Below are 18,828 nucleotides of genomic sequence, written 5' to 3'. Positions count from 1 at the left end.
AGAAACTCACTGTCATTTCCTGTTCAAAACGTCTGTACATCTGCTCTCGCTGCTGCAGAAGCTTATTGCTGAGCTGCTGTTGGGCTCTCTGCTCCTCTTTCTGAAGAAGCCTCAGCTCTCTGAGCTCTTGACGTCTAATAAGGACAAAGAACACTTAATACTGATGAGGAAACAAAAGAAGTGGAAAATGACAAAAGACAAAAAGGACCATTGACAGCTTTGGCCCAGTAAAACTAGTTTTGAACTGTTTGTCTTAATAAGAAACACTTCACATTCCCTTCTACTAAAAGTGATTAATCCCCAAATATAACTGAAATAAGATCATTAGCCCCCTTCTTTTATTCAAAGAAAAACAAATCAGCTGCTAACCTCTTGAAAATTTTACTTTTAGAAACACTTACCGTAGAAATCGCATTTCTTCACTTTTTGAGTCATTTTCAGTAACTATTTTTGATGTGGTTACACTCACTTCTACTCCATCAACAACAAACTTCCGAGTTTTCTTTAATGTTTTCTTCTGCCTTCTAGTTTCCTAAATTAAGCATTGGTAAGCTATTATGTAATCATTTAAGTTATATTATTTTTCCCCTTTTTCTTCATATTAAGTTATATCAAATATTTCTGTGAATGTCTACTGTATAGTAATCAAGAGTCCTTCTCACTTATTAGTTGCCTCACTAATCAAGTGAGAATTTGAAAAATTCCAATAAACTGAAACTTTCTAGTAAGGAAAGAAAAACTGCAATTATTGGTTGTCCAAAGTACCAGAAGAAAAAAAATAGGCTAGGTAAACTCTGAACAGAACTGATGCAGTTTTATTTTCAAGAGCTGAAGACAGCTTCATTTACTGTTTGCTTTTGACCATGATTTCCCCAGTCACCAAGGTATTTAATTCCGAAAACCAGTTCTGAAATAGGATAACAATTTACTCACCTATTTCCTTCTGCTTTGGACATAAACAAGTGAGTTTAATTTTTTTATTGATATATATTAGCCAAAAATCATATAATGATCTTGCTGACAAGCGGGGAAGTCTCAGTTGTCAGAGCTGCTGTTGTTTCATTACAAGAAGAGAGGGATCCCAGCTGAAACTGCATCATCTCCATTGTGTCAGGGCAACTGCAAACACCCTCATGTTTAGCACAGCTATGCCAACCTATGATTTTTTGTTTGGTTGTCTTTCTAGGTTTGCTTTCCCTCCATTCAAGCCCACATTACACCATTACTACCCTAACATGGCTATATTCATATTAATACAAAGATTACAAATAAAGTTCATAGTCTGGAATTTGCTTCCTCTGAGTAAGCTCATTCATAGTGACATAACTGCATGGACACAGTACAACCACAGGAGAACACTGACTGGAATAAACAAATCCAGCAGAATGTCTGCCTTGGGTCTCCCAAATCCAAACAGAGGGACAAAAGACAGAAGTGACAGGAATTGACTATAAGATTAGATGTTCCAAGAGATTTTTCCCATTAAACAGGAATTCTGTGCATATAGCTGGTCTTCTTGAGTATCAGCTCTGAGCTACAACCATTCACAAATCTTCATGTTTAATATTGTTACACCTCCTGTTATAGGTTATACAATTATGCAATACAGTAGAAACTAATTAGCATAACTGCACAAAATCCAGACATTGTTGTACTGTGCAATTTAGAATAATTTGGTTTCTACAAAGCTTTGTATATATGTGCCTTACTGGTTTCTCACTCAGTACTTTTCTTTGTAGCAAAGGTAACACTTGGAGATAATTTCAGGGTTATACTCACATGAGATTCCATATTAAAAAATATATGCTTACGCTTACCTGTAAAGATATTGATCCTGTCTCTTTGTTTTTACTAAGGAAACTAGAAATGGACAAGTTCAAATCAATGCTGCTGTTATCAGCTGTAGAACCAGTGCCTGAGTCTGCATCATTTTCCTTCAAATTCTCCGAATCCAGTTGCTGTAAAGTCTCAGTATTGCCTTGATTATCTGTTTTGACCTTCTCATTTTCTTCAGTGCTAATACTAATACTGGGGACTGGAGTGACTTCAGAGTCATCAGCTTGTTCACTGACAGCATCTTGAAGCTTATTCTTCATTATTTCATCAGAGGTAACTTCTGGATGTTCTTTGTCTGCCTGGATGTTGTTTTCCTGCATATTCTCAGGTCTGTGCTCTCCTGAATTTTGGTCCATACCAGTCAGTTTATCCACCAGTTTATCAGAAATATCCTCAGGTTTGTTCTGTAATGCCTTCTGGTCTACGATGTCTTTTCCAGAGTCTTTGATCTTTGTTTCCTCTGTGCTGTTTATATCACTGATATCCTCATTTTCACTTTCTGTCAGTTTCGCATCTACTTCCATCACTTTATCTTGGCTTTCTGATAGAGTTTCTTCAGAGCTGATTATCTCATGGACCTGCTTAGCCTGACTTTCCACTGGCTTATCCTCCAGCTCAGGTATTTTATCCCCATCACTGATGGGTGTTTCAGCAACAGCACCTACCTCCTTTATGTTGTCAATTCCATGCTTTATTAGTTCCTTTTCTTCATCAGACACTTTAACTGTAGCATGAAGCTGAGTTTCTGTAGTGGTGTCTATTACTGCCTCTTTCTGTGCTTCCCCTTTATCTTCCTTTTGCTCTGTATCTCTATTTTCTGCAGGGACCTTTTCTTCCTCACTGTCCAAGAGGTCTGTTCTCTTCTCCTCTTCTTTTTCACCAGTTTCCTCAGAAATGCCTTCTTCAGTTTCTACCTTATTTTCAGTTATAGGTACTACTTTCAGTTCATCATCTTCTATCTGTTCATTTGCCACAGAATTTTCTTTCTCTATTTTTAAGTTAGGTTCATTCTTTATTTCCACATCAAGTTCTTTACCTCCTTTCTGGGGTTCTGTATCCTCATGCATTTTTTCCAGGCTTTCTGTATTCTTTTCTGCTGGCACCATTTTGCCTTGCTCATCTTCACCAGTTGGCACAGAACCGTTCTGCACTTTCACATCGCTAACGGGAGTATCGCGTATGTTATCAGCCATTTTCCTAAGTTTAATGTCCTCAGATTCATCTCCAGTTGTTTTGTCCTCAATGGCATTATTTTCTGTTTTCTCTGAGAGAGATTCCAGGACAGAGGCATTCTGTGAAAGTTTATCCTCTTCAGAGCTGGCAATACTAAGGTCGGAGGATGCACGTTTCTCTGCAGGTAACTGCTAAAAAATTAAAGCAAGAAAAACATTTAATAATTTTGTAACTTAATCAAAGCAGTTTTATGGAAGAATACTTGAACAGAGATCAAAATTGTATTCACATGCAGTTATGTGAATTTGATAATCTCAGAGTCCTTCCCTTGGACTATCACAGAACAACTGCAGACAGGCTCTGAACAGAAAAGTTTCACTGTGATCAAGGAAAAGGGATCATGGCCATCAGCTACTCTTCAAGGGTCTTTTTCTTTTCACATTCCTTTTTTTTTTAATCAGTTCAGCTCCTCAACAGCCCCAGCTGCAGCTGGATTTGAAAGACAATTTTGTGCCACCTGGGCAAGGAAGAAACTGTAGCTTTAGTTAGTGTAGCACTGATAAAATGCAATATTAAGACCTTCTTCTGCTTCACTTTGTGGTTTTTTTGCTAAAAATGCCTGAAAACTTTTTATCTGGTTTTAATCACATTGAAACCTGATTAAAATGGTGAAAACCTCCAGCAGATCTGATTAACTGGCAGTACAGAACTAGAACAGAAACAGTTACCTCATTGCAGAAACTGCCGCTGCCAGAATATGAATGAATGTTATCAGATTCCATAGAGACATCCAAAAGAATATAGTAATAAAGCATCATTTTTAACCACAATTGCCCTGGCACTCTTCAAAGTGATTGTGATATCTGTCTGCATTTACTGTTAGAACCCTGTAATTTGCAGATCAGGCTTCTGATTTGCCATGGGGAACATCCTGCTGCTGTTGCAGCAAGCACAGGTTTGATCGTGCATTTCCTACCTTAAGGACTTCCCAAGCATACAGAAAACAATTCCTTTTGAGTCAAAATTGCATTTAAAATATTTCTTCATGTAATTGTTCTAGAAGTTTAGTGTTGATCTCCCAGGAGCATTTAAAACTACCCCAAGTAAATAATGTGAAGGCCTGTACCTCAAACTTTCCTACAATGCTGCTTGGGGGATACTTGATTGTGTCCCAGGGTGGACTTCACTCCAACCCTCCTGGGATCAATGGCTTAGCAGCTCCTCAGTGGAAGGAAGTGGTGGATGATCCACAGGAGGGGAGCTGGTGGGAATGCACGTTTGGAGACTGCGGGGTGCACTGGGAACACGGTAAGAAGGCCAGGGGACGTGAGGAGCGTGCTGATGGGACAGGAGGGAATGGAGGCACCTGCTCCTGCTCGAGCACTTGGCTTCTCCAGCAGTGCAGGGAACAGCTGCTCTGGATGGCACAAGGGAGCACACAGTCTGAGCACTCTGCAACCTGCACCCCATCCCTGGACATCCCAGCTTTCCCTCTGAGCAACCACACTCGCGCTGTAAGATTCTTAAAGCATCTTTAGAACTACATTCATTAGAAAATATGTGGCTTCTTCCTTTTCTTTGATAGCCATGCTGTAAAAATCACAAACTTAGTTTGCAGCATAATAGTCAAATACCTTTCTTAATCTTTTAAACACTCTATGGAATCCAAACACATGTTTACTATTCACCCAGTCATTATGACTTAAAACCATTTATATAAAAATCAGTATGCAGTTTTAAAAATATCACATATGCGTGTAAAAAATGAAGATGTTAGTCTTTATTAGCTATTGTTTATTAGTAGTTTTTAAGGAGTTCAAACATGCTAATTTTGAAATTGCTGACTACCTGTTTTGTAATAAGGTTAGAGTATGTTTATGATATTATTCCTAGAAGACTTGATGCCAAAGTTGGGCTAATACAACTGAAACAGAATTCTTGGTGGGAAATTGGCAACCACATATTTAAAAAAGTAAATTTTAAACTGACCAGAGAATTTTCTGTTTCTTCTTCTTCATCCTCATCTTTGCCATCTTCAACTTCTTCTGTAACTTCAGCCTTAGCTTCTGCAATCAACTCTCTTATTGGTTTATTTGAAGTAACAGTAACAAATGGATGCTTGTGAAAACAAAAAAAATCAGCACAATATTAAGCGATGACTTCATAGTACACAGTGGAAAATCATAACTTGAAAGAAATACAACTTCAGAGAAGTGTTACTTTGGTTCTCTCACATTTGAAGATCCACAATTAATATTAATCATAACTGTCCTAATGTGGTTTTTTCTACATAAGTCTTAAAATCAAAACATTTGTATTCAAATATACATTATAAGTAGTCTAACAAACTTGCTAAAAATACAAATGATTCATTTATACTGACCTTTTTTACAATCCAAAGAACAGAAGTAGAAAGATTTTTAAAAAGGTTATTTTTCCTGGAATTAAGTTTCATTTTAGTTCCACAGTTAAATTACTTCTTGACAAGCTTTATCTAGAAAATATTCTTTCTAGGAAAAAATGAGCTTTGTCTTTACAACTTTTCCTAACACAAACTAGAATTCTATCTTTTTCTTTAAGAGCAAACAGGTACCTGTTCCTCTCCTATTGCCTGAATCTTCTTTCTCTGCTTGGCCCTAGTGCTTAAATGTATTCAGCATGTGCCAGACAGATTGTGGATAAAGCAAATGGTTGCTGACGTTAAACACAATCAAATGTACCTGGTCACATCTATTCCTGTTCAGCTGTTCTGCAGTGACAGCATTACAGAGGAGGGCTGAGCACTAAAGCTTTTAAAACACCTGTCAGCAACTGGCTACAGACGTAAACAACTCCTTCATCCCTTGTAAGTATCAAAGTATAATTACTTATGCAAAGTAATTAGTTATATTACAGCAAAATATGTTAAACTAATAACCTGATCTACATTTGGTATCATTTAATCAAATTTTACCAATTAAGGATCAATTTTAAAAACAGATTGTGTGCAAACACCTAATTTGAAAATATTTAAGTAATTACTATAATACCACTCTGCTTTTAAAAAATACAAAATACACTTGCCTTTAAACAACAGTTCTGAACAATTAACTCTTCCTACCTGTAGAAGTTGAGTTGCACTCCACCTTGCATCTACATTCTTTTCCAAACATTTCTTCAGAAAATCTTTAAAATCTGATGACCTACACACAACAAGCAAACAGGCAGAGGTTGTTCTTCTGTTTTAACATCAGAGTAGCATATAAACTGAAATATTCTTTAACTTCATATGAACCTACACTACAACTCCAAGTCCTGCTACTGATTCAGGAAAACACAAAGAGAGTACAGGAACACCAAGACCAATACAGCACAATCTTTAAAAGGTTTGTCCATTAACAGAAGAATTTACTTTTTGCTCTGGACTATTAATACATCTCATCTGCTACATCACTAACTGAATGATGTGAAGATATTAAATTGACCAAATAGATAATGGCTTTTAAAAATATTTTCTTGGTATAAAAATGCTTTAGTTTCTTTTCAGCCATCGTTTTTAGATGGCCTTCAAGGCTGTTACTACATTTGTAAAAAAGCTATTCCACACACATTTTAAGGCAAAACCTGTAAAATACTTCTGTATAAAAGCTTCTACACAAAACTGTGACAAAAAAAACAGAGTTCCAATTGTGTGAGAATACATACGTATGGATACACACATGTACAACATATATAGGGTATGTATGTACCTGCCTTAATGCATAAAGCTACACCACAAAGGTCAACAGGGCTCTGCTCATCAGTTTAGCAAACACACAACTTTGCACGCCTTGTACTCAAATTGGGGTGGGAAAGCTGTCAATAAAACACAAACCATTTTGAAGGCTGTGCCAATGTCGGAGGATCAGATTTTGCGATTTTCAGCAGCACTCGCATGGGATTTAATTCATGATGAGGGGGCTCTATTTGAGCCATTTCTATTAAAGTAATGCCAAGAGACCAGATATCAGCCTTGTAATCGTAAGGTCTGTCTTTAGAGGTCTCACACATTACTACTTCTGGAGCCATCCTGCAAAGAGAGCAACAAAGTTCCAGATTAGAAAATGCTTTTTGATCTGTTCTGAGAACAGGTCTAAACACAGACAATCACTGAAGCATTTCCAGAAGCTCATTCTACCATCACTATATTTACACAGTATTTTCAAGCTTGTAATATCAAATTAAAAGTAACATTAAGATACTAGTTCATACTCAAAAGTCAGCAAAAGAGTGCACTTACCAATATGGTGTACCAATAAAAGAGTCTCTTCTTTGTATTGTTCTGGTGTTTTTAGCTGATACTCCAAAATCCGCTTAAAGCAAAAAGTAAAATACTATTAACAGGGTGGTGGTAAACATACTATATTATTTTTTTTACTTTACAGTTGTCTTTTTAAATGGTGTATGTTCCAGAGCAAACATTCTGCAGTATTAAAACTTCAAAGTGAGATAACATTTGTGTTCTGATAGCCAAGTGCCAAGGTTTTATAGCATTTATAATAAAAGATCTTGAATAAAACTTATTCTACATTTCTAAAAAAACCCCAAACTAAAATGCTACTGTTGGGCTGGGTGGGACAAAAGCAAAATATGTATTTACTGTAGGAAAAAGTGCATTAAATTATTTTAATTAAAATTTCTTTAGGCGATGAAGTCTGTATTCATCAAAGATGACATCAACTATCTGATTAATTCAAAAACTCATTCAATTTTTAATTTCAGGACTCAGATTTTCATGAAGTTACACCTTTCCTTTATCTTACAGGTTTCTTTCCACATGATTTTTCACTTTATAATAAATATCTGAAAGCTTGCATATGCACGTTTCATGTAATATCTACCCAAAATACAACTTCATCTCTTTGCAATTACTTGTCTATAAAGCATTACATCTCTCACTTAAAAAAATGATGACATTCAAGTAAGTGTTATATGCTTATAACAGACAATTTTCTTAATGAAGATCTAGAGATTAGAGCAAAGGGACAAATACCCATATGTTGCCATCTTTAATCTGTACAAAATTACTTGATGAGCTCAATACTTGAGAAGTCTAATTTTGCTCTGTGAAAAAAAAAATCAGGACTAAAATCTATTGGTTCAAATGCAAAAACTCTGAAATTTTGAGGGATTACAGGTATTTAAATAATAAAACTCATATCCATATAAAAATAAAATGCAATGAAAGAAATTTACCTGCCATTCACATATCTGTAAAACAAGGAATTACCCATTTCTTTGTATAACAGAATCCAAATACAAGTAGTTTAAAAGGAGTAAAATGCTCCTTCAAAGGATGCTGTACATTTTTCAAAACTAAATCAAGTCTTTTTTTAGAAATCTTAATTAGCAAACCTGAATGCATCACCAAATGCACGTGTGGAAGAAATCTCTCTGTGGTCTGAACTGTTAAGTAGTATCTTGACAGCCTGCAAGGTGCTGTGTACCAGTTAAGCTTGACAAAACCTTAAAATAGTTCCAAGTCTGTATGAGGAGAAGCGAGGTCATGTGAGGAAATGAACTGAAACAAATTACTCACTCTGACCATGAGACTCCTGCTATCATCTGAGTTTTCTTTGACAGCAGTGCCAGGAAACTAAGACAGTGGTTCTATTACATTTAAAAATCAGGCTGCGACCCCGAGTGCATCACTAAATGCTCAGGCTTCAAAGAAAAGCTACACCAGTAAAGTTACATGTACTCTGCAGACTAAAAGAGAGACAGATGCAAGGATTGTGTGTACAAGCAATAATCTTGTATGAAGGGATCCAGGGAAAAGCACAAACACACTGAACTGATCAATAGAGCAAAGCAGATTCCTAAATATTCTCAGTTTCTTAATAGAGAAGGTGCACTGTACCCTGCTGAGACTGTGATCGATTCGAGTTAGGCAGGAGATGTATTTCTGAATTTTGACATTCTTGCTTCCATTTAAAAGGAATGTCTGTATCAAGGCTGCAAATTTAGAGCCCCAGTTCCCTGTGGCAATATTCTGATTCTCCTTACCTTTGCCCTCTGTGCATCCAAAGAAATACAATTGATCACATACCACTCAGAGGGAAGGCTTTGAGAGCACAGGAGGGGATGTCATGGAAGTATGCCATGGGTAGAGCCACTGTAAAGGCTGACAGCTTATACACATTTTCCCCTAAAACAAAGCGGATCCAGATAATTCCTGCCCTTTCCTGGCTGAATGAAGGGATGCTATTCACCACCATCAGCCCTTTGTCAGTTCTGCATGGAGGAATGCTCAGCAGAGTAAACATGTGGATGATTGCTTAAATTGAGATAAAAAAAAAATCAGAAATCAATAATAGTAAGCTTGTATTAATTTTGTTCCAGACTGTTCTGTCTTAATTTCAGTGCAACAATTGAAAAAGGCATGGGAAAACTAAGATGGCTAATTAAGATTATTACTTTTCTCTCAATAAAGGAAGAGACAATAGTACAAGGTACTGCTTTTTGGTGATCATGAACAATGTTCCTTTTCCAAACAAACAACTTCAAAGGCAAGTTCTGATGTTATCACAGTAAAGGTAAGTAAAATCAGGAACTTTATACTAAGAAACAGTAAGACCTATGATGATTTCCTGTGCTGATTTTGAAGTATGGAAGATGTGACAAGTATGGTCAGGATATTTGCTCAAGCTTTTTTTTTTTCCTTGATAGTATCAAACCATTTGCTTCTGAAAAACCTCTCATTGTTAGATTGGTATTTCAGTAGGTAAATATTGAACTCTGACAAACTACAGCCTAAGGAAAATACTATTAAAGCACCATACCAAGTTCCAGGACAGAGTTTTATTTGCAACGTGCTTACCTAGTTTAATGTCTCCATCTAATGTGAAAAGAATATTGCCAGCTTTTAGATCTCTGTGGATGATCTTATTCTCATGCAAGTAGTTCAGTGCTTCCAGTGTCTGCCTGCACACCACTTTGATCTGTGGCTCTGTTAATGGTCTTTCAAGCTCTACAAGAGAGAGACAGAAATACTCACAACATTTTTGCATTTTACGTTATGTGTTCATAGCAAATGCTATAGTAATGTATGGGAAAACTAATTAATCTGACAGATTCTAAGCATCACATGTCAGAAGAAAATTCTCTCTTAGAATATTTCCTCCTTCCAATAAAGATCTCATTCCTTGAACCCAACCCCCTTCTCATTATGAATTATGTATACCTACATATCAGAACTGTGAAAAAGCTACATAGTTTAGAGACTGGTTCTTCTGTGCAGTACATAGAGATGCTAAAGACCAGGTCTTTTACTTACTGGTATTAGCATTCACCTAATTTGAGGAATAAGCAGAGAAAAATCCCTAACTTTAATGTAGATGCAGTATAAAGAATTATCACAATGTAATTTGGAAGGTGGCAGTGGAAGGAGAAGAATGAGATCCTGAAAAGGGCTCATACAGATTATGTTATGACAGCAGAGAGCTCCATAAGCAGATAACAACTCTTCACTTTCACTTAAAGAATCAAGACAAAAATATGCTTGGAAAAGTAAATAGACACTTTCAAAATGAAAGATACAGGTGTAAATACTAATTTTTAAAACCCCAACATTCAAAACATATAGCACACCAATTACATAAATATTTGCATATCAATACAATACACATATGAAACAAGTCTTACTTACCCAACATCACTGCATCTACTGCTCCTCCTGCACAAAATTCAATCAGGATCTGTATATAAACAAAAAAAACAAAAACACAAATTAGAAATTAAATAGTTCCACTGAACGGAATCATTGATTAAGGGAGCATTACTGGGAGATCAGAGTTTCAGACTATTTGGCCTCAACAAATTATTTCACTAACCTTCAAAATATTGGTACTGTTACCCAGCTAGAAGTAGGGCTGTGCTGCTCGAGCAAATTATTTGAAAAATGCCTCAAGACCCTCAGACAAAAGTTTTAATCCAAGTATAAAACAGCATAATAAAACTTATAAAACATAATGACACAGTCAGCTTAAATCTACTCCTTGTAACGTGATTTACATAATGCCTGCAAACTCATTTCTCGGTTATTAAGCTCCACTTCTATACTATAATCTCTCTGACTGAAAAGTCCAAGGGCTAAATGATTTTCCAATAGCTGATGCTATCTCCTATATTGTTTCAGATGAGATGAAAACATGGAAAAACACACTTGAAAGCTACAGAAAATTACTAAAAATTCAGATGTTTACATTAATTTTCCTGCATTTTCATTCATACCTACAATACATCAAGGCCTTTATCCCAGAATGTAATAACACTAGAACAAGTCCATCTCCAGTTCTGAGTTTCCATTTGAAACAAAAATATATTGCAATTATTTTTGAGCACAAATTATGCTGATATGAAGGACAGAAAGAATATACATAAAGGAGAAAGAGGGGAGGCAAAGGAAATGAGGAGAGCAAGAAAGAGGAAATGTCATCCAAAACTGATACCCCACTCTTCCTCATGTGTTTTTTATTAATTTGCACTTTAAACACTAAATTATAATCTTCCGTCTGACAGCTAAGAAGTATTTCTTGTCAGAATCTCAACAGTCGATGTTCCTGGAAATAGTATCTTTTGGTTTTTTTCTGTAGAGTAATTTAAAAATCAGAGTATAATTACCCATAAAAGAGGAGACCTCAAAGTATACCCTGTACCACAATACTTATATATACACCACTTATGTCACATATACTTCAAATTATTATTGCACAATAATATTATTATCCCCCCCCACAACAATGGTACCAACAAATGTATTATATAATGCAACTCTTTGTAAATCCTATAAACATTATTCCATTTACATGCTTCTGTGTGCCAAATAGTTAAATGTGGGAAATTGTACATAAAGAATTTATTTCTCTAAAATCTGTAGTTTCTGACAGAGGTCTCTTTGCTCGAGAAATCATGTTTCTAAACTTGGAAAGCAAAACTGTATTTAATGTCCAACTATCATTCTGTTCTTCCCCCCCATGAAATTCTGTTTATTTACCACATCATAATCCTCGTGGCTTTCAAGCCCCTGCATTTCACTGTAACTATGTAGCTACAATTTTATTTTCAAAGTATTTACTTCTATCTTTATTCTGCCAGTGAAGCCTACCCACTCAGTTTCATATTGTGCTTCTATGCATACTTGCTTTCATGCTGACCTTCATACACAGAAATTTTTTCAGAATTCCACTGTTTTATATAATATTTTACTCTGCACTGAGATCACCAAGTTTTGAGCTTAGCAAAATAAATGTGCATCAGGAAACATAGTATTACACTTCCACCATTTGCTCAAAGGATAAAGTTTATTTGTAAGGCTCCCAAGGAAATTTTCTTTTACTTGTTTTAGGTATCTTTTTGAAGTATAAACTTTTAAAAAAAACCCCAACCATGTATTCTTTGTACCATTCCAAAAGCACCTATAAATATTGCACTGGATGACCTAAAAGTACCAACTGTACTGTGACAGCTAAAGCTATCCAAGCAGACACACAGGATGTAGCACAGCAGGGATGTGCAGTCCCACGTATGCTCACTGCACATCAAGGTACAAATACCCAGGGTTTAAGTAAATTAATTATGGTTCAAGTCCTGGTAAACTGTCCTTCCTGGGAGTGCCAATAAACTCACTGGTATCTAAAGTACATACTTCACAGGCTGAACTTTTCAGCATATTATTTATTTTTTCAGGTGTGGTTCTGAACCTCACTCTAAATCGTGCTAATGTAATTAAAATCTGAGTCCTGGTGTTACAAATAAGCACCAGCTGAGAAGTCTCTCAATACACCAAAATGAACTGCTAATTTCCACATTTTAGATTCAAACCCCTGACCAAATGACTCAGTGTAACACAATTCTACAGTGACAATTTCCTAAGTCATACTCACAATTTACAAATTAGTTTTGAAACTGAGTAGTTATCCCAACAGTGACAACCCAGAAGAAATCTGACAAATGATATTTTGATAAAGAAAAAAGTGTAATTTCAGTAACCTTTTGAAATAAGCAAAAGCATTTAGAAAATGAAAAATACCTACCCACAGATTGTTTTCATAGTAGAAAGCATCTAGGAGCTTGACAATATTAGGATGATCACAGGATGCTAAAATATCAATCTCCACCATATAATCTTCAAGTTCTTCTTCTGATTTAGTATCTATCACCTTTGCAGCAGCCAGAACTTTTGTTTCTTTGTTCTGAGCCTGCAAAAGAAAAGTCACAGGAAACATATACATGAACTTCACCAGAGAACTGGCACCGGCAAAAAAAACCCCACAAATAAACCAACCCTCTAGACACTTCTGTACAATTTTCCTGCCTCTAGTTTCATCCTCTACAAAAAGAGAACACCTGCATATTAAAGAGAAGATAAAATCTAGTAGAAAAAGGGTTTAATAACTTTTCTCAATGTCAAGAAACAAAGACAAGAATGTAAAAATACTTAATTCTCATCACATTCTTTAAACCATTATCATGCAGTCAATAGCTCAGGATAATTGCTGCCTTACTAAGATGAAGTTTTGTGCTGCTCCTCTAACACCATCCATTAACACGTGGCAAGGAGTACGAAGGAGCCTCTACCCTCCGTTTCTGCCCTTCTGACTCTCCCCACGTTGTGGCAGCACCGCTGTTCCCAAAGCCGCACAGAGAACCAGATCCTCCCCCAGGAACCAGCAGGTTGCTCCTCTTCAGCCAGCCAGGGGCTGTATGCAAGCTCCCGGCTTGAAGAGCTGCCAAGCCATCCATCATCAGTTTGTCTGGGCATTTTGCTCCCTTTGCTTCAGCAGCCTGGGAGGACTCCCACAGAGGGGACTCCTGGAAGGTGGGGCACTGGAAATGCTGCCAGCCTCTACTCTATTACTTCTCACCCGCAGACCAGGGGGGACCTGGTGCTGCTGCAGTGATAGGGACAAATACAGAACGAGGAAAACAAGCAAAGGGAAAACAAGACTGGGGGTACCCAAGGAAAAGAAAAGGCATTTCTGCTATGCATTTAAATATTCTTTGGCTTTTTTCAAACATAAATTACAGACAATTCAAGTGACTTATTTAAACAGCAAAACATTTCAGAAACAAGGAAATACTATTTATTAACAGAATACTCCTGAAACCTAATCACAAAAAATTATATACACTCTCCAATAATTCTCTTGTAAGTTATGTTTGAAGGAATGCTGAATTTCAAGCTGCAGCAAGCTTTAAACAAGGAGGTGTATTTCTCTCAAGCCATCATAAAACCACTATTTTGTCAAGTAGTGACATTCCCAGTGGCTACCTCTGAATAAAGGAAGTGCAGGACTGAAGTCTACTTCAACCATTGTATGTGAAGACCATGAAGCGAAGTCCTACATTTACTCCACTGAGTTTTTGACATTCAAATGAAATAAATGGCAAGGAGGGACAGAGGCTCTCTCCAAAGCAGCAAAAGACAAGAACCTGCAGGGGCAATTCCAACTTTTGATGTGAAGCATCACAAGGTGGATCATCCTGTCTCTCTGCTGATGTGGATTGTGCATGGCCCCAAACCTATTTGGGATGATCCAAGGACAGGACACAGCAAAAATCCCAAAACCTGAGCTTTGTCACCTAATGACTTCATACCAGTATCAGACAAAAGCTGCTATCAGACAGCAAGTAAGAACTCTTAAGAATAATTTTGAAGGTCTAAATATTATTACTTGCCCAGCTATAAATAATTCTCTCAATGTGGCAAAAGATAATAAAATATTTAAAGATAAACATTTATATTAACATTCAGTAAAACAGCAGTAACAGCAAACCACACTTCTAAAGCATAGTCCCAGCTGATTCATCTCATGTTGAGGGTAAAGGTTTTCCATTACATTTCTTTTTATCTCAATATTCTTTCCAAAACAAAAACCAACCAAATCTTCCCAACCTCAATATTTGCCCTCCCATGTTTAACAACAAAGATAAGAAATCTGTATAACATCATTTGAAAACCAACTACTGAGAAGCTTTCCAACACACATTCTAATAATAAAAAGGAAAAGGTCTGCTTAGTAACGCAAACAACATTTGTTTTGGTTTCATGCTTTGTAGCAAGAATGAAAGACCAACCTTCCTATTCTAGAGCTGCACTGTAAATTTATCACAAAAAGTGAAACAGATGTCTGACCACAACAGAACTAGATTTGGTAGCTTTACATGTTCAGAAAAAATAGTTTTTAAAGCATCTTTCTAAAGAACTCAAATTGTAACTGTAAATGTACTTTTTTGAAACATGCATGGCCACACACTCTTCACTGCACCCTAAAGGATACTTAAGAAAATAAAGCTGAAATTAATTTTTACACGAATTTGCTTCCAAACTATATAATGGCAATAATATTTTGTTTAAATAAAACCATCTACATCAGGTAACAGATGTTACTGCTTTCAGATTCCGTTTTACCTTTGAGCAAGAAAGGCATTGCTAAGTTAGTGTGAATGATTACACACTCGGGAATTTGCTGCATTTACAGCACACATTGTCTTTTTCTACTGATAGAACACTTTGTATTTTGATTTTTTCCCAGATCCTTTTGCTTGAAGTTAACTAGAAATCTGCTTTGAGTAAGTTTCTATGATTTTCTCCTTTTGGCAGCTCTATTAAAACACCTTGTTACAAACCATGAATTATTATAGAGACAGTGTGATTATCTTTATGAGCATCTTAGCAATTATAAACAAAACAAATGTTTGCCTTTGTTCTGACTTAAAATAGTAAAATTTTGTAGGTCTAGATCCAGACTTTTTTCCAGCTCTTAAAAGAAAAAAATATTTAGAATTAGCATATTTCCACTGGGTATTTCTGAGGACTGATGAAACATTTTAAGTATACATCAAGTTACACCTGAAAAAAAATTATATCTTTTAAAGTTATTTTTGACAAAGGCATTAGTCATCTCCACCCCACAATGCACGCTATAAAAAATACCCATCTATTTGACTTACTGTAAGAAACGTGCTCTTTTGAACTATGTAGGAAAGGATTTTACTGTTAATGCATAAGATTTATGAATCACTGTACTGTACTGAGAAAAAAAACCTCTTTGGATTAGGAGGAACAAAAAGCACTTGCAACTTTGTGTGGGCATGTTTGCTTTTTCTAAACTTTGGCTGAAGTCTTTCTTCTTCCACATAACGTTCTCCAAAGGTCAGAGCCAGAGCAAAAATGATTGTGTAGACACAGTCTTGATTTGCACATGGAAATTCTGCATTTGGGTACACCAACATTTAAAGTCACCCTGCCATTTCTGTTACAGGACGTATTTTGAAAGGGCAGAACTTCTGAGTAGCTGTAGCCCAGCATTTTCTTCCTATATTTTAGCTCTCAAGTACCAATTCAATTTATTCTAAATGCTCTGCTTAAATACATTTGATTCTGCTTCTATGATTAAGTGACTTAAACCTCAGTCCTAAGCGAAGAAATCCAAACTGGCATATTCAATGTTTATGTGGAGACAAGGAAGAAAGGGGTAGAAGGATTCATTAACAAAACTTGATCTTTTTAAAAGATACATACATAATAGCTGAAAACCGAATTGGAATAACTCATTCTGTCAAGATCTGACTAATGCAAGATGACATGGATATTATTAACTATTACATGCAACAACACACAAATATTGCAATCCTTTCAGTAAAACCCCTATTTGGATTATGTATTGAAAGTTACGACAGCAAACATTTTAACTTAAGGAGAGAGAATGCACAAGGAAATAACAAGCTGTATTTTACAGCATGGTTTTTGCAGTGGATGGCACAGTCTCATCAGCTGTCAACACACAGAAGAGCACACTTAATTCTAAATTGAAGTACTTTAATAAAAATGGATTGCAGGCCTGTATAGAATAAATCATCTTAAAAACTACAACTTGAAAATTAATTTGTCTGAAACATCCCTTACACAAGACTGGCAACGTACATCTAATGCACAAAAGTGTTGTACAAATCTGAAAACATCTCAAGAAAGAAGAGCAACCATTCCACAAAAAACCTGCAAGTATGTGAAATTAGTGACTCCTCCCTAACAATGCTGGATTTTTGCACAGTATCGTATAACTAAATGTTAAGTTCTAGAGGCAGAAGCTTTGTGAAGAGACTGACAGCAGAATATTAAAAGGCAGGTTTACTATCTGGGCACTAGGCCAAGAAGTTGCATATTCCCAGCCCTGGACAGCAGGGAGAGCAGAGCCACCGTTCCAGAGTAATAGGATTACAGCTCAGAGATAACACATAGCCTTTCATCTTCTGATGACCAATATGAAGTTTCAGCCTGACTGTGAGGAGCTGTTTCAGTTTCCTATTGCCAGCAAACGCTTCCTTCCCAACTGTGCATCTCCTCTGCAATGCAGCTTTAAAAATTAAACAATATTTACAACTGGAAAAAAGTTAAGTACATCCTTCGCTTCTTGTTCAGCCAGCCACAAACAAAGCTGAGATATGAGAGAGAAAATAATTCGTCACCTTTCCTCCTGATGCCTGATCTCTTGTAAGATGTTACATAACCCCACTGCATGTTTTGCAGGCAGCAAAACAAATCAATTAAGAAGCATTTCCTTTCTGACTCATTCTTCTCAACAAAACTGTATCATTATAATCATGGATCATCAAAGTTGTCAAAAGGGGAAAAATACGCACATCCCTATTCAGCGAAAGATGTTTTTCCCACATAAAAAGCTCCAGTTTTGTGTAAACTTGGGATTGTCAGCTCTAGTTCCATGTAAGTTTTCTGATGGTACCTGGGTAATCAGTACTGAAAAGCTGGCCTTGTACAACACAAAGGCAGAAGATGTTTCTCTGAGCTACGGCAAAGCAGAGATTTCAGTCTTTCTTAAAACATATGAATAAAGGAAAAAAAAAATCGCTCTCATTTTAAATTTTAGCAGCTTTATCAAACAAAACTATAAAAAGTAGTCTGGCCTAGTGGAACAGCTACAGTGGACTTTGTTTTGTATATTTAACATTGTCCTGGATATTTTGAAAGTAAAAAAATCCTGTGTGATTGACCAGTATCAAGCGTTCAAATTTATTTTCAAAAACATGGAAAGATGTTTTTTATTAGCAAATTTTAGAAAAGAAGTCTACTGTAGTCAGATAAAAGGAAGCATTAATTCTAACACTAAATGTTAAAAAATGTAATTAAGAATATCAGTTTGAATTCAAGAGCAAATAGCTACTCTTGCAATATTAAACCACAATTTTAACAAGAAATCACAAGTTCAGCCAATGAAGACAGCAACCTCCACAGATTTCTGGAAATTAAAATGAGCCACTCATTTCAAAGAAGTTGTTATTTTGTAACAGTCTTCACTGCACAATGTTTGAAATAGTCATAGTAATAATTTTTTTTTAAAGGAGATGATTTCATTTAATTATAGATATGGTTGACCCAAGGAATTAAAAAACAGCTAATTTCAGTTATACCTGCTGAAACTTGTTGAAATTACTGTTACAGAAGATCTATTCAAAAGATAATGAAAGGACAGTATCTCCCAAAGAAGATGATACACCCTTGAACTACAGCTGATCAGCCAAACATTTTCCCAGCATGCACCAAGTATCACAGCTACCCTACTATGCAGTTTTTTCTACTTAAAAAGAAGTTAATTAAATTCAGTTTCCCTGTTTAATGCCGGGAAAAAAAAAAAAAACAACACTGAAATAGAAATACAGATAAAAGTGCCTCTATTTCCTACAAGCAAATGCTATTCCTAGGAAAGTGGAGGCCAGGGTTCAACCCCAACTGCTGAAGCATCTTTATGATCCTGTGGTCTGGTGCTGCCTTTGTGGCTATGC

General features: G+C 36.1%; 1 protein-coding gene across 4 annotated transcripts in view; it reads right to left on the bottom strand.

Annotated features, from left to right (window-relative positions):
- Positions 1–18,828, bottom strand: part of SLK (STE20 like kinase) — a 47,478-nt gene that overhangs the window by 13,819 nt on the left and 14,831 nt on the right. For 3 of the 4 annotated variants that reach the window (XM_069019953.1, XM_069019955.1, XM_069019956.1), the window contains exons 2-11: positions 13,062–13,226; positions 10,676–10,724; positions 9,848–9,997; positions 7,268–7,340; positions 6,863–7,057; positions 6,110–6,191; positions 4,999–5,127; positions 1,818–3,200; positions 402–532; positions 11–134 (exon numbers count right to left, since the gene is read on the bottom strand). In XM_069019953.1, the coding sequence (XP_068876054.1) occupies positions 11–134; positions 402–532; positions 1,818–3,200; positions 4,999–5,127; positions 6,110–6,191; positions 6,863–7,057; positions 7,268–7,340; positions 9,848–9,997; positions 10,676–10,724; positions 13,062–13,226 (2,481 nt within the window). The remainder of the gene's footprint in view (positions 1–10; positions 135–401; positions 533–1,817; positions 3,201–4,998; positions 5,128–6,109; positions 6,192–6,862; positions 7,058–7,267; positions 7,341–9,847; positions 9,998–10,675; positions 10,725–13,061; positions 13,227–18,828) is intronic. The other variant, XM_069019954.1, reaches the window with a different exon arrangement.

This window comes from Aphelocoma coerulescens, chromosome 6, assembly GCF_041296385.1.
Source record: "Aphelocoma coerulescens isolate FSJ_1873_10779 chromosome 6, UR_Acoe_1.0, whole genome shotgun sequence".
NCBI classification, from domain to species: domain Eukaryota; kingdom Metazoa; phylum Chordata; class Aves; order Passeriformes; family Corvidae; genus Aphelocoma; species Aphelocoma coerulescens.
The sequence above is the reverse complement of the archived record's forward strand: the minus strand, read 5'-3'. Positions and strand labels throughout refer to the sequence as shown.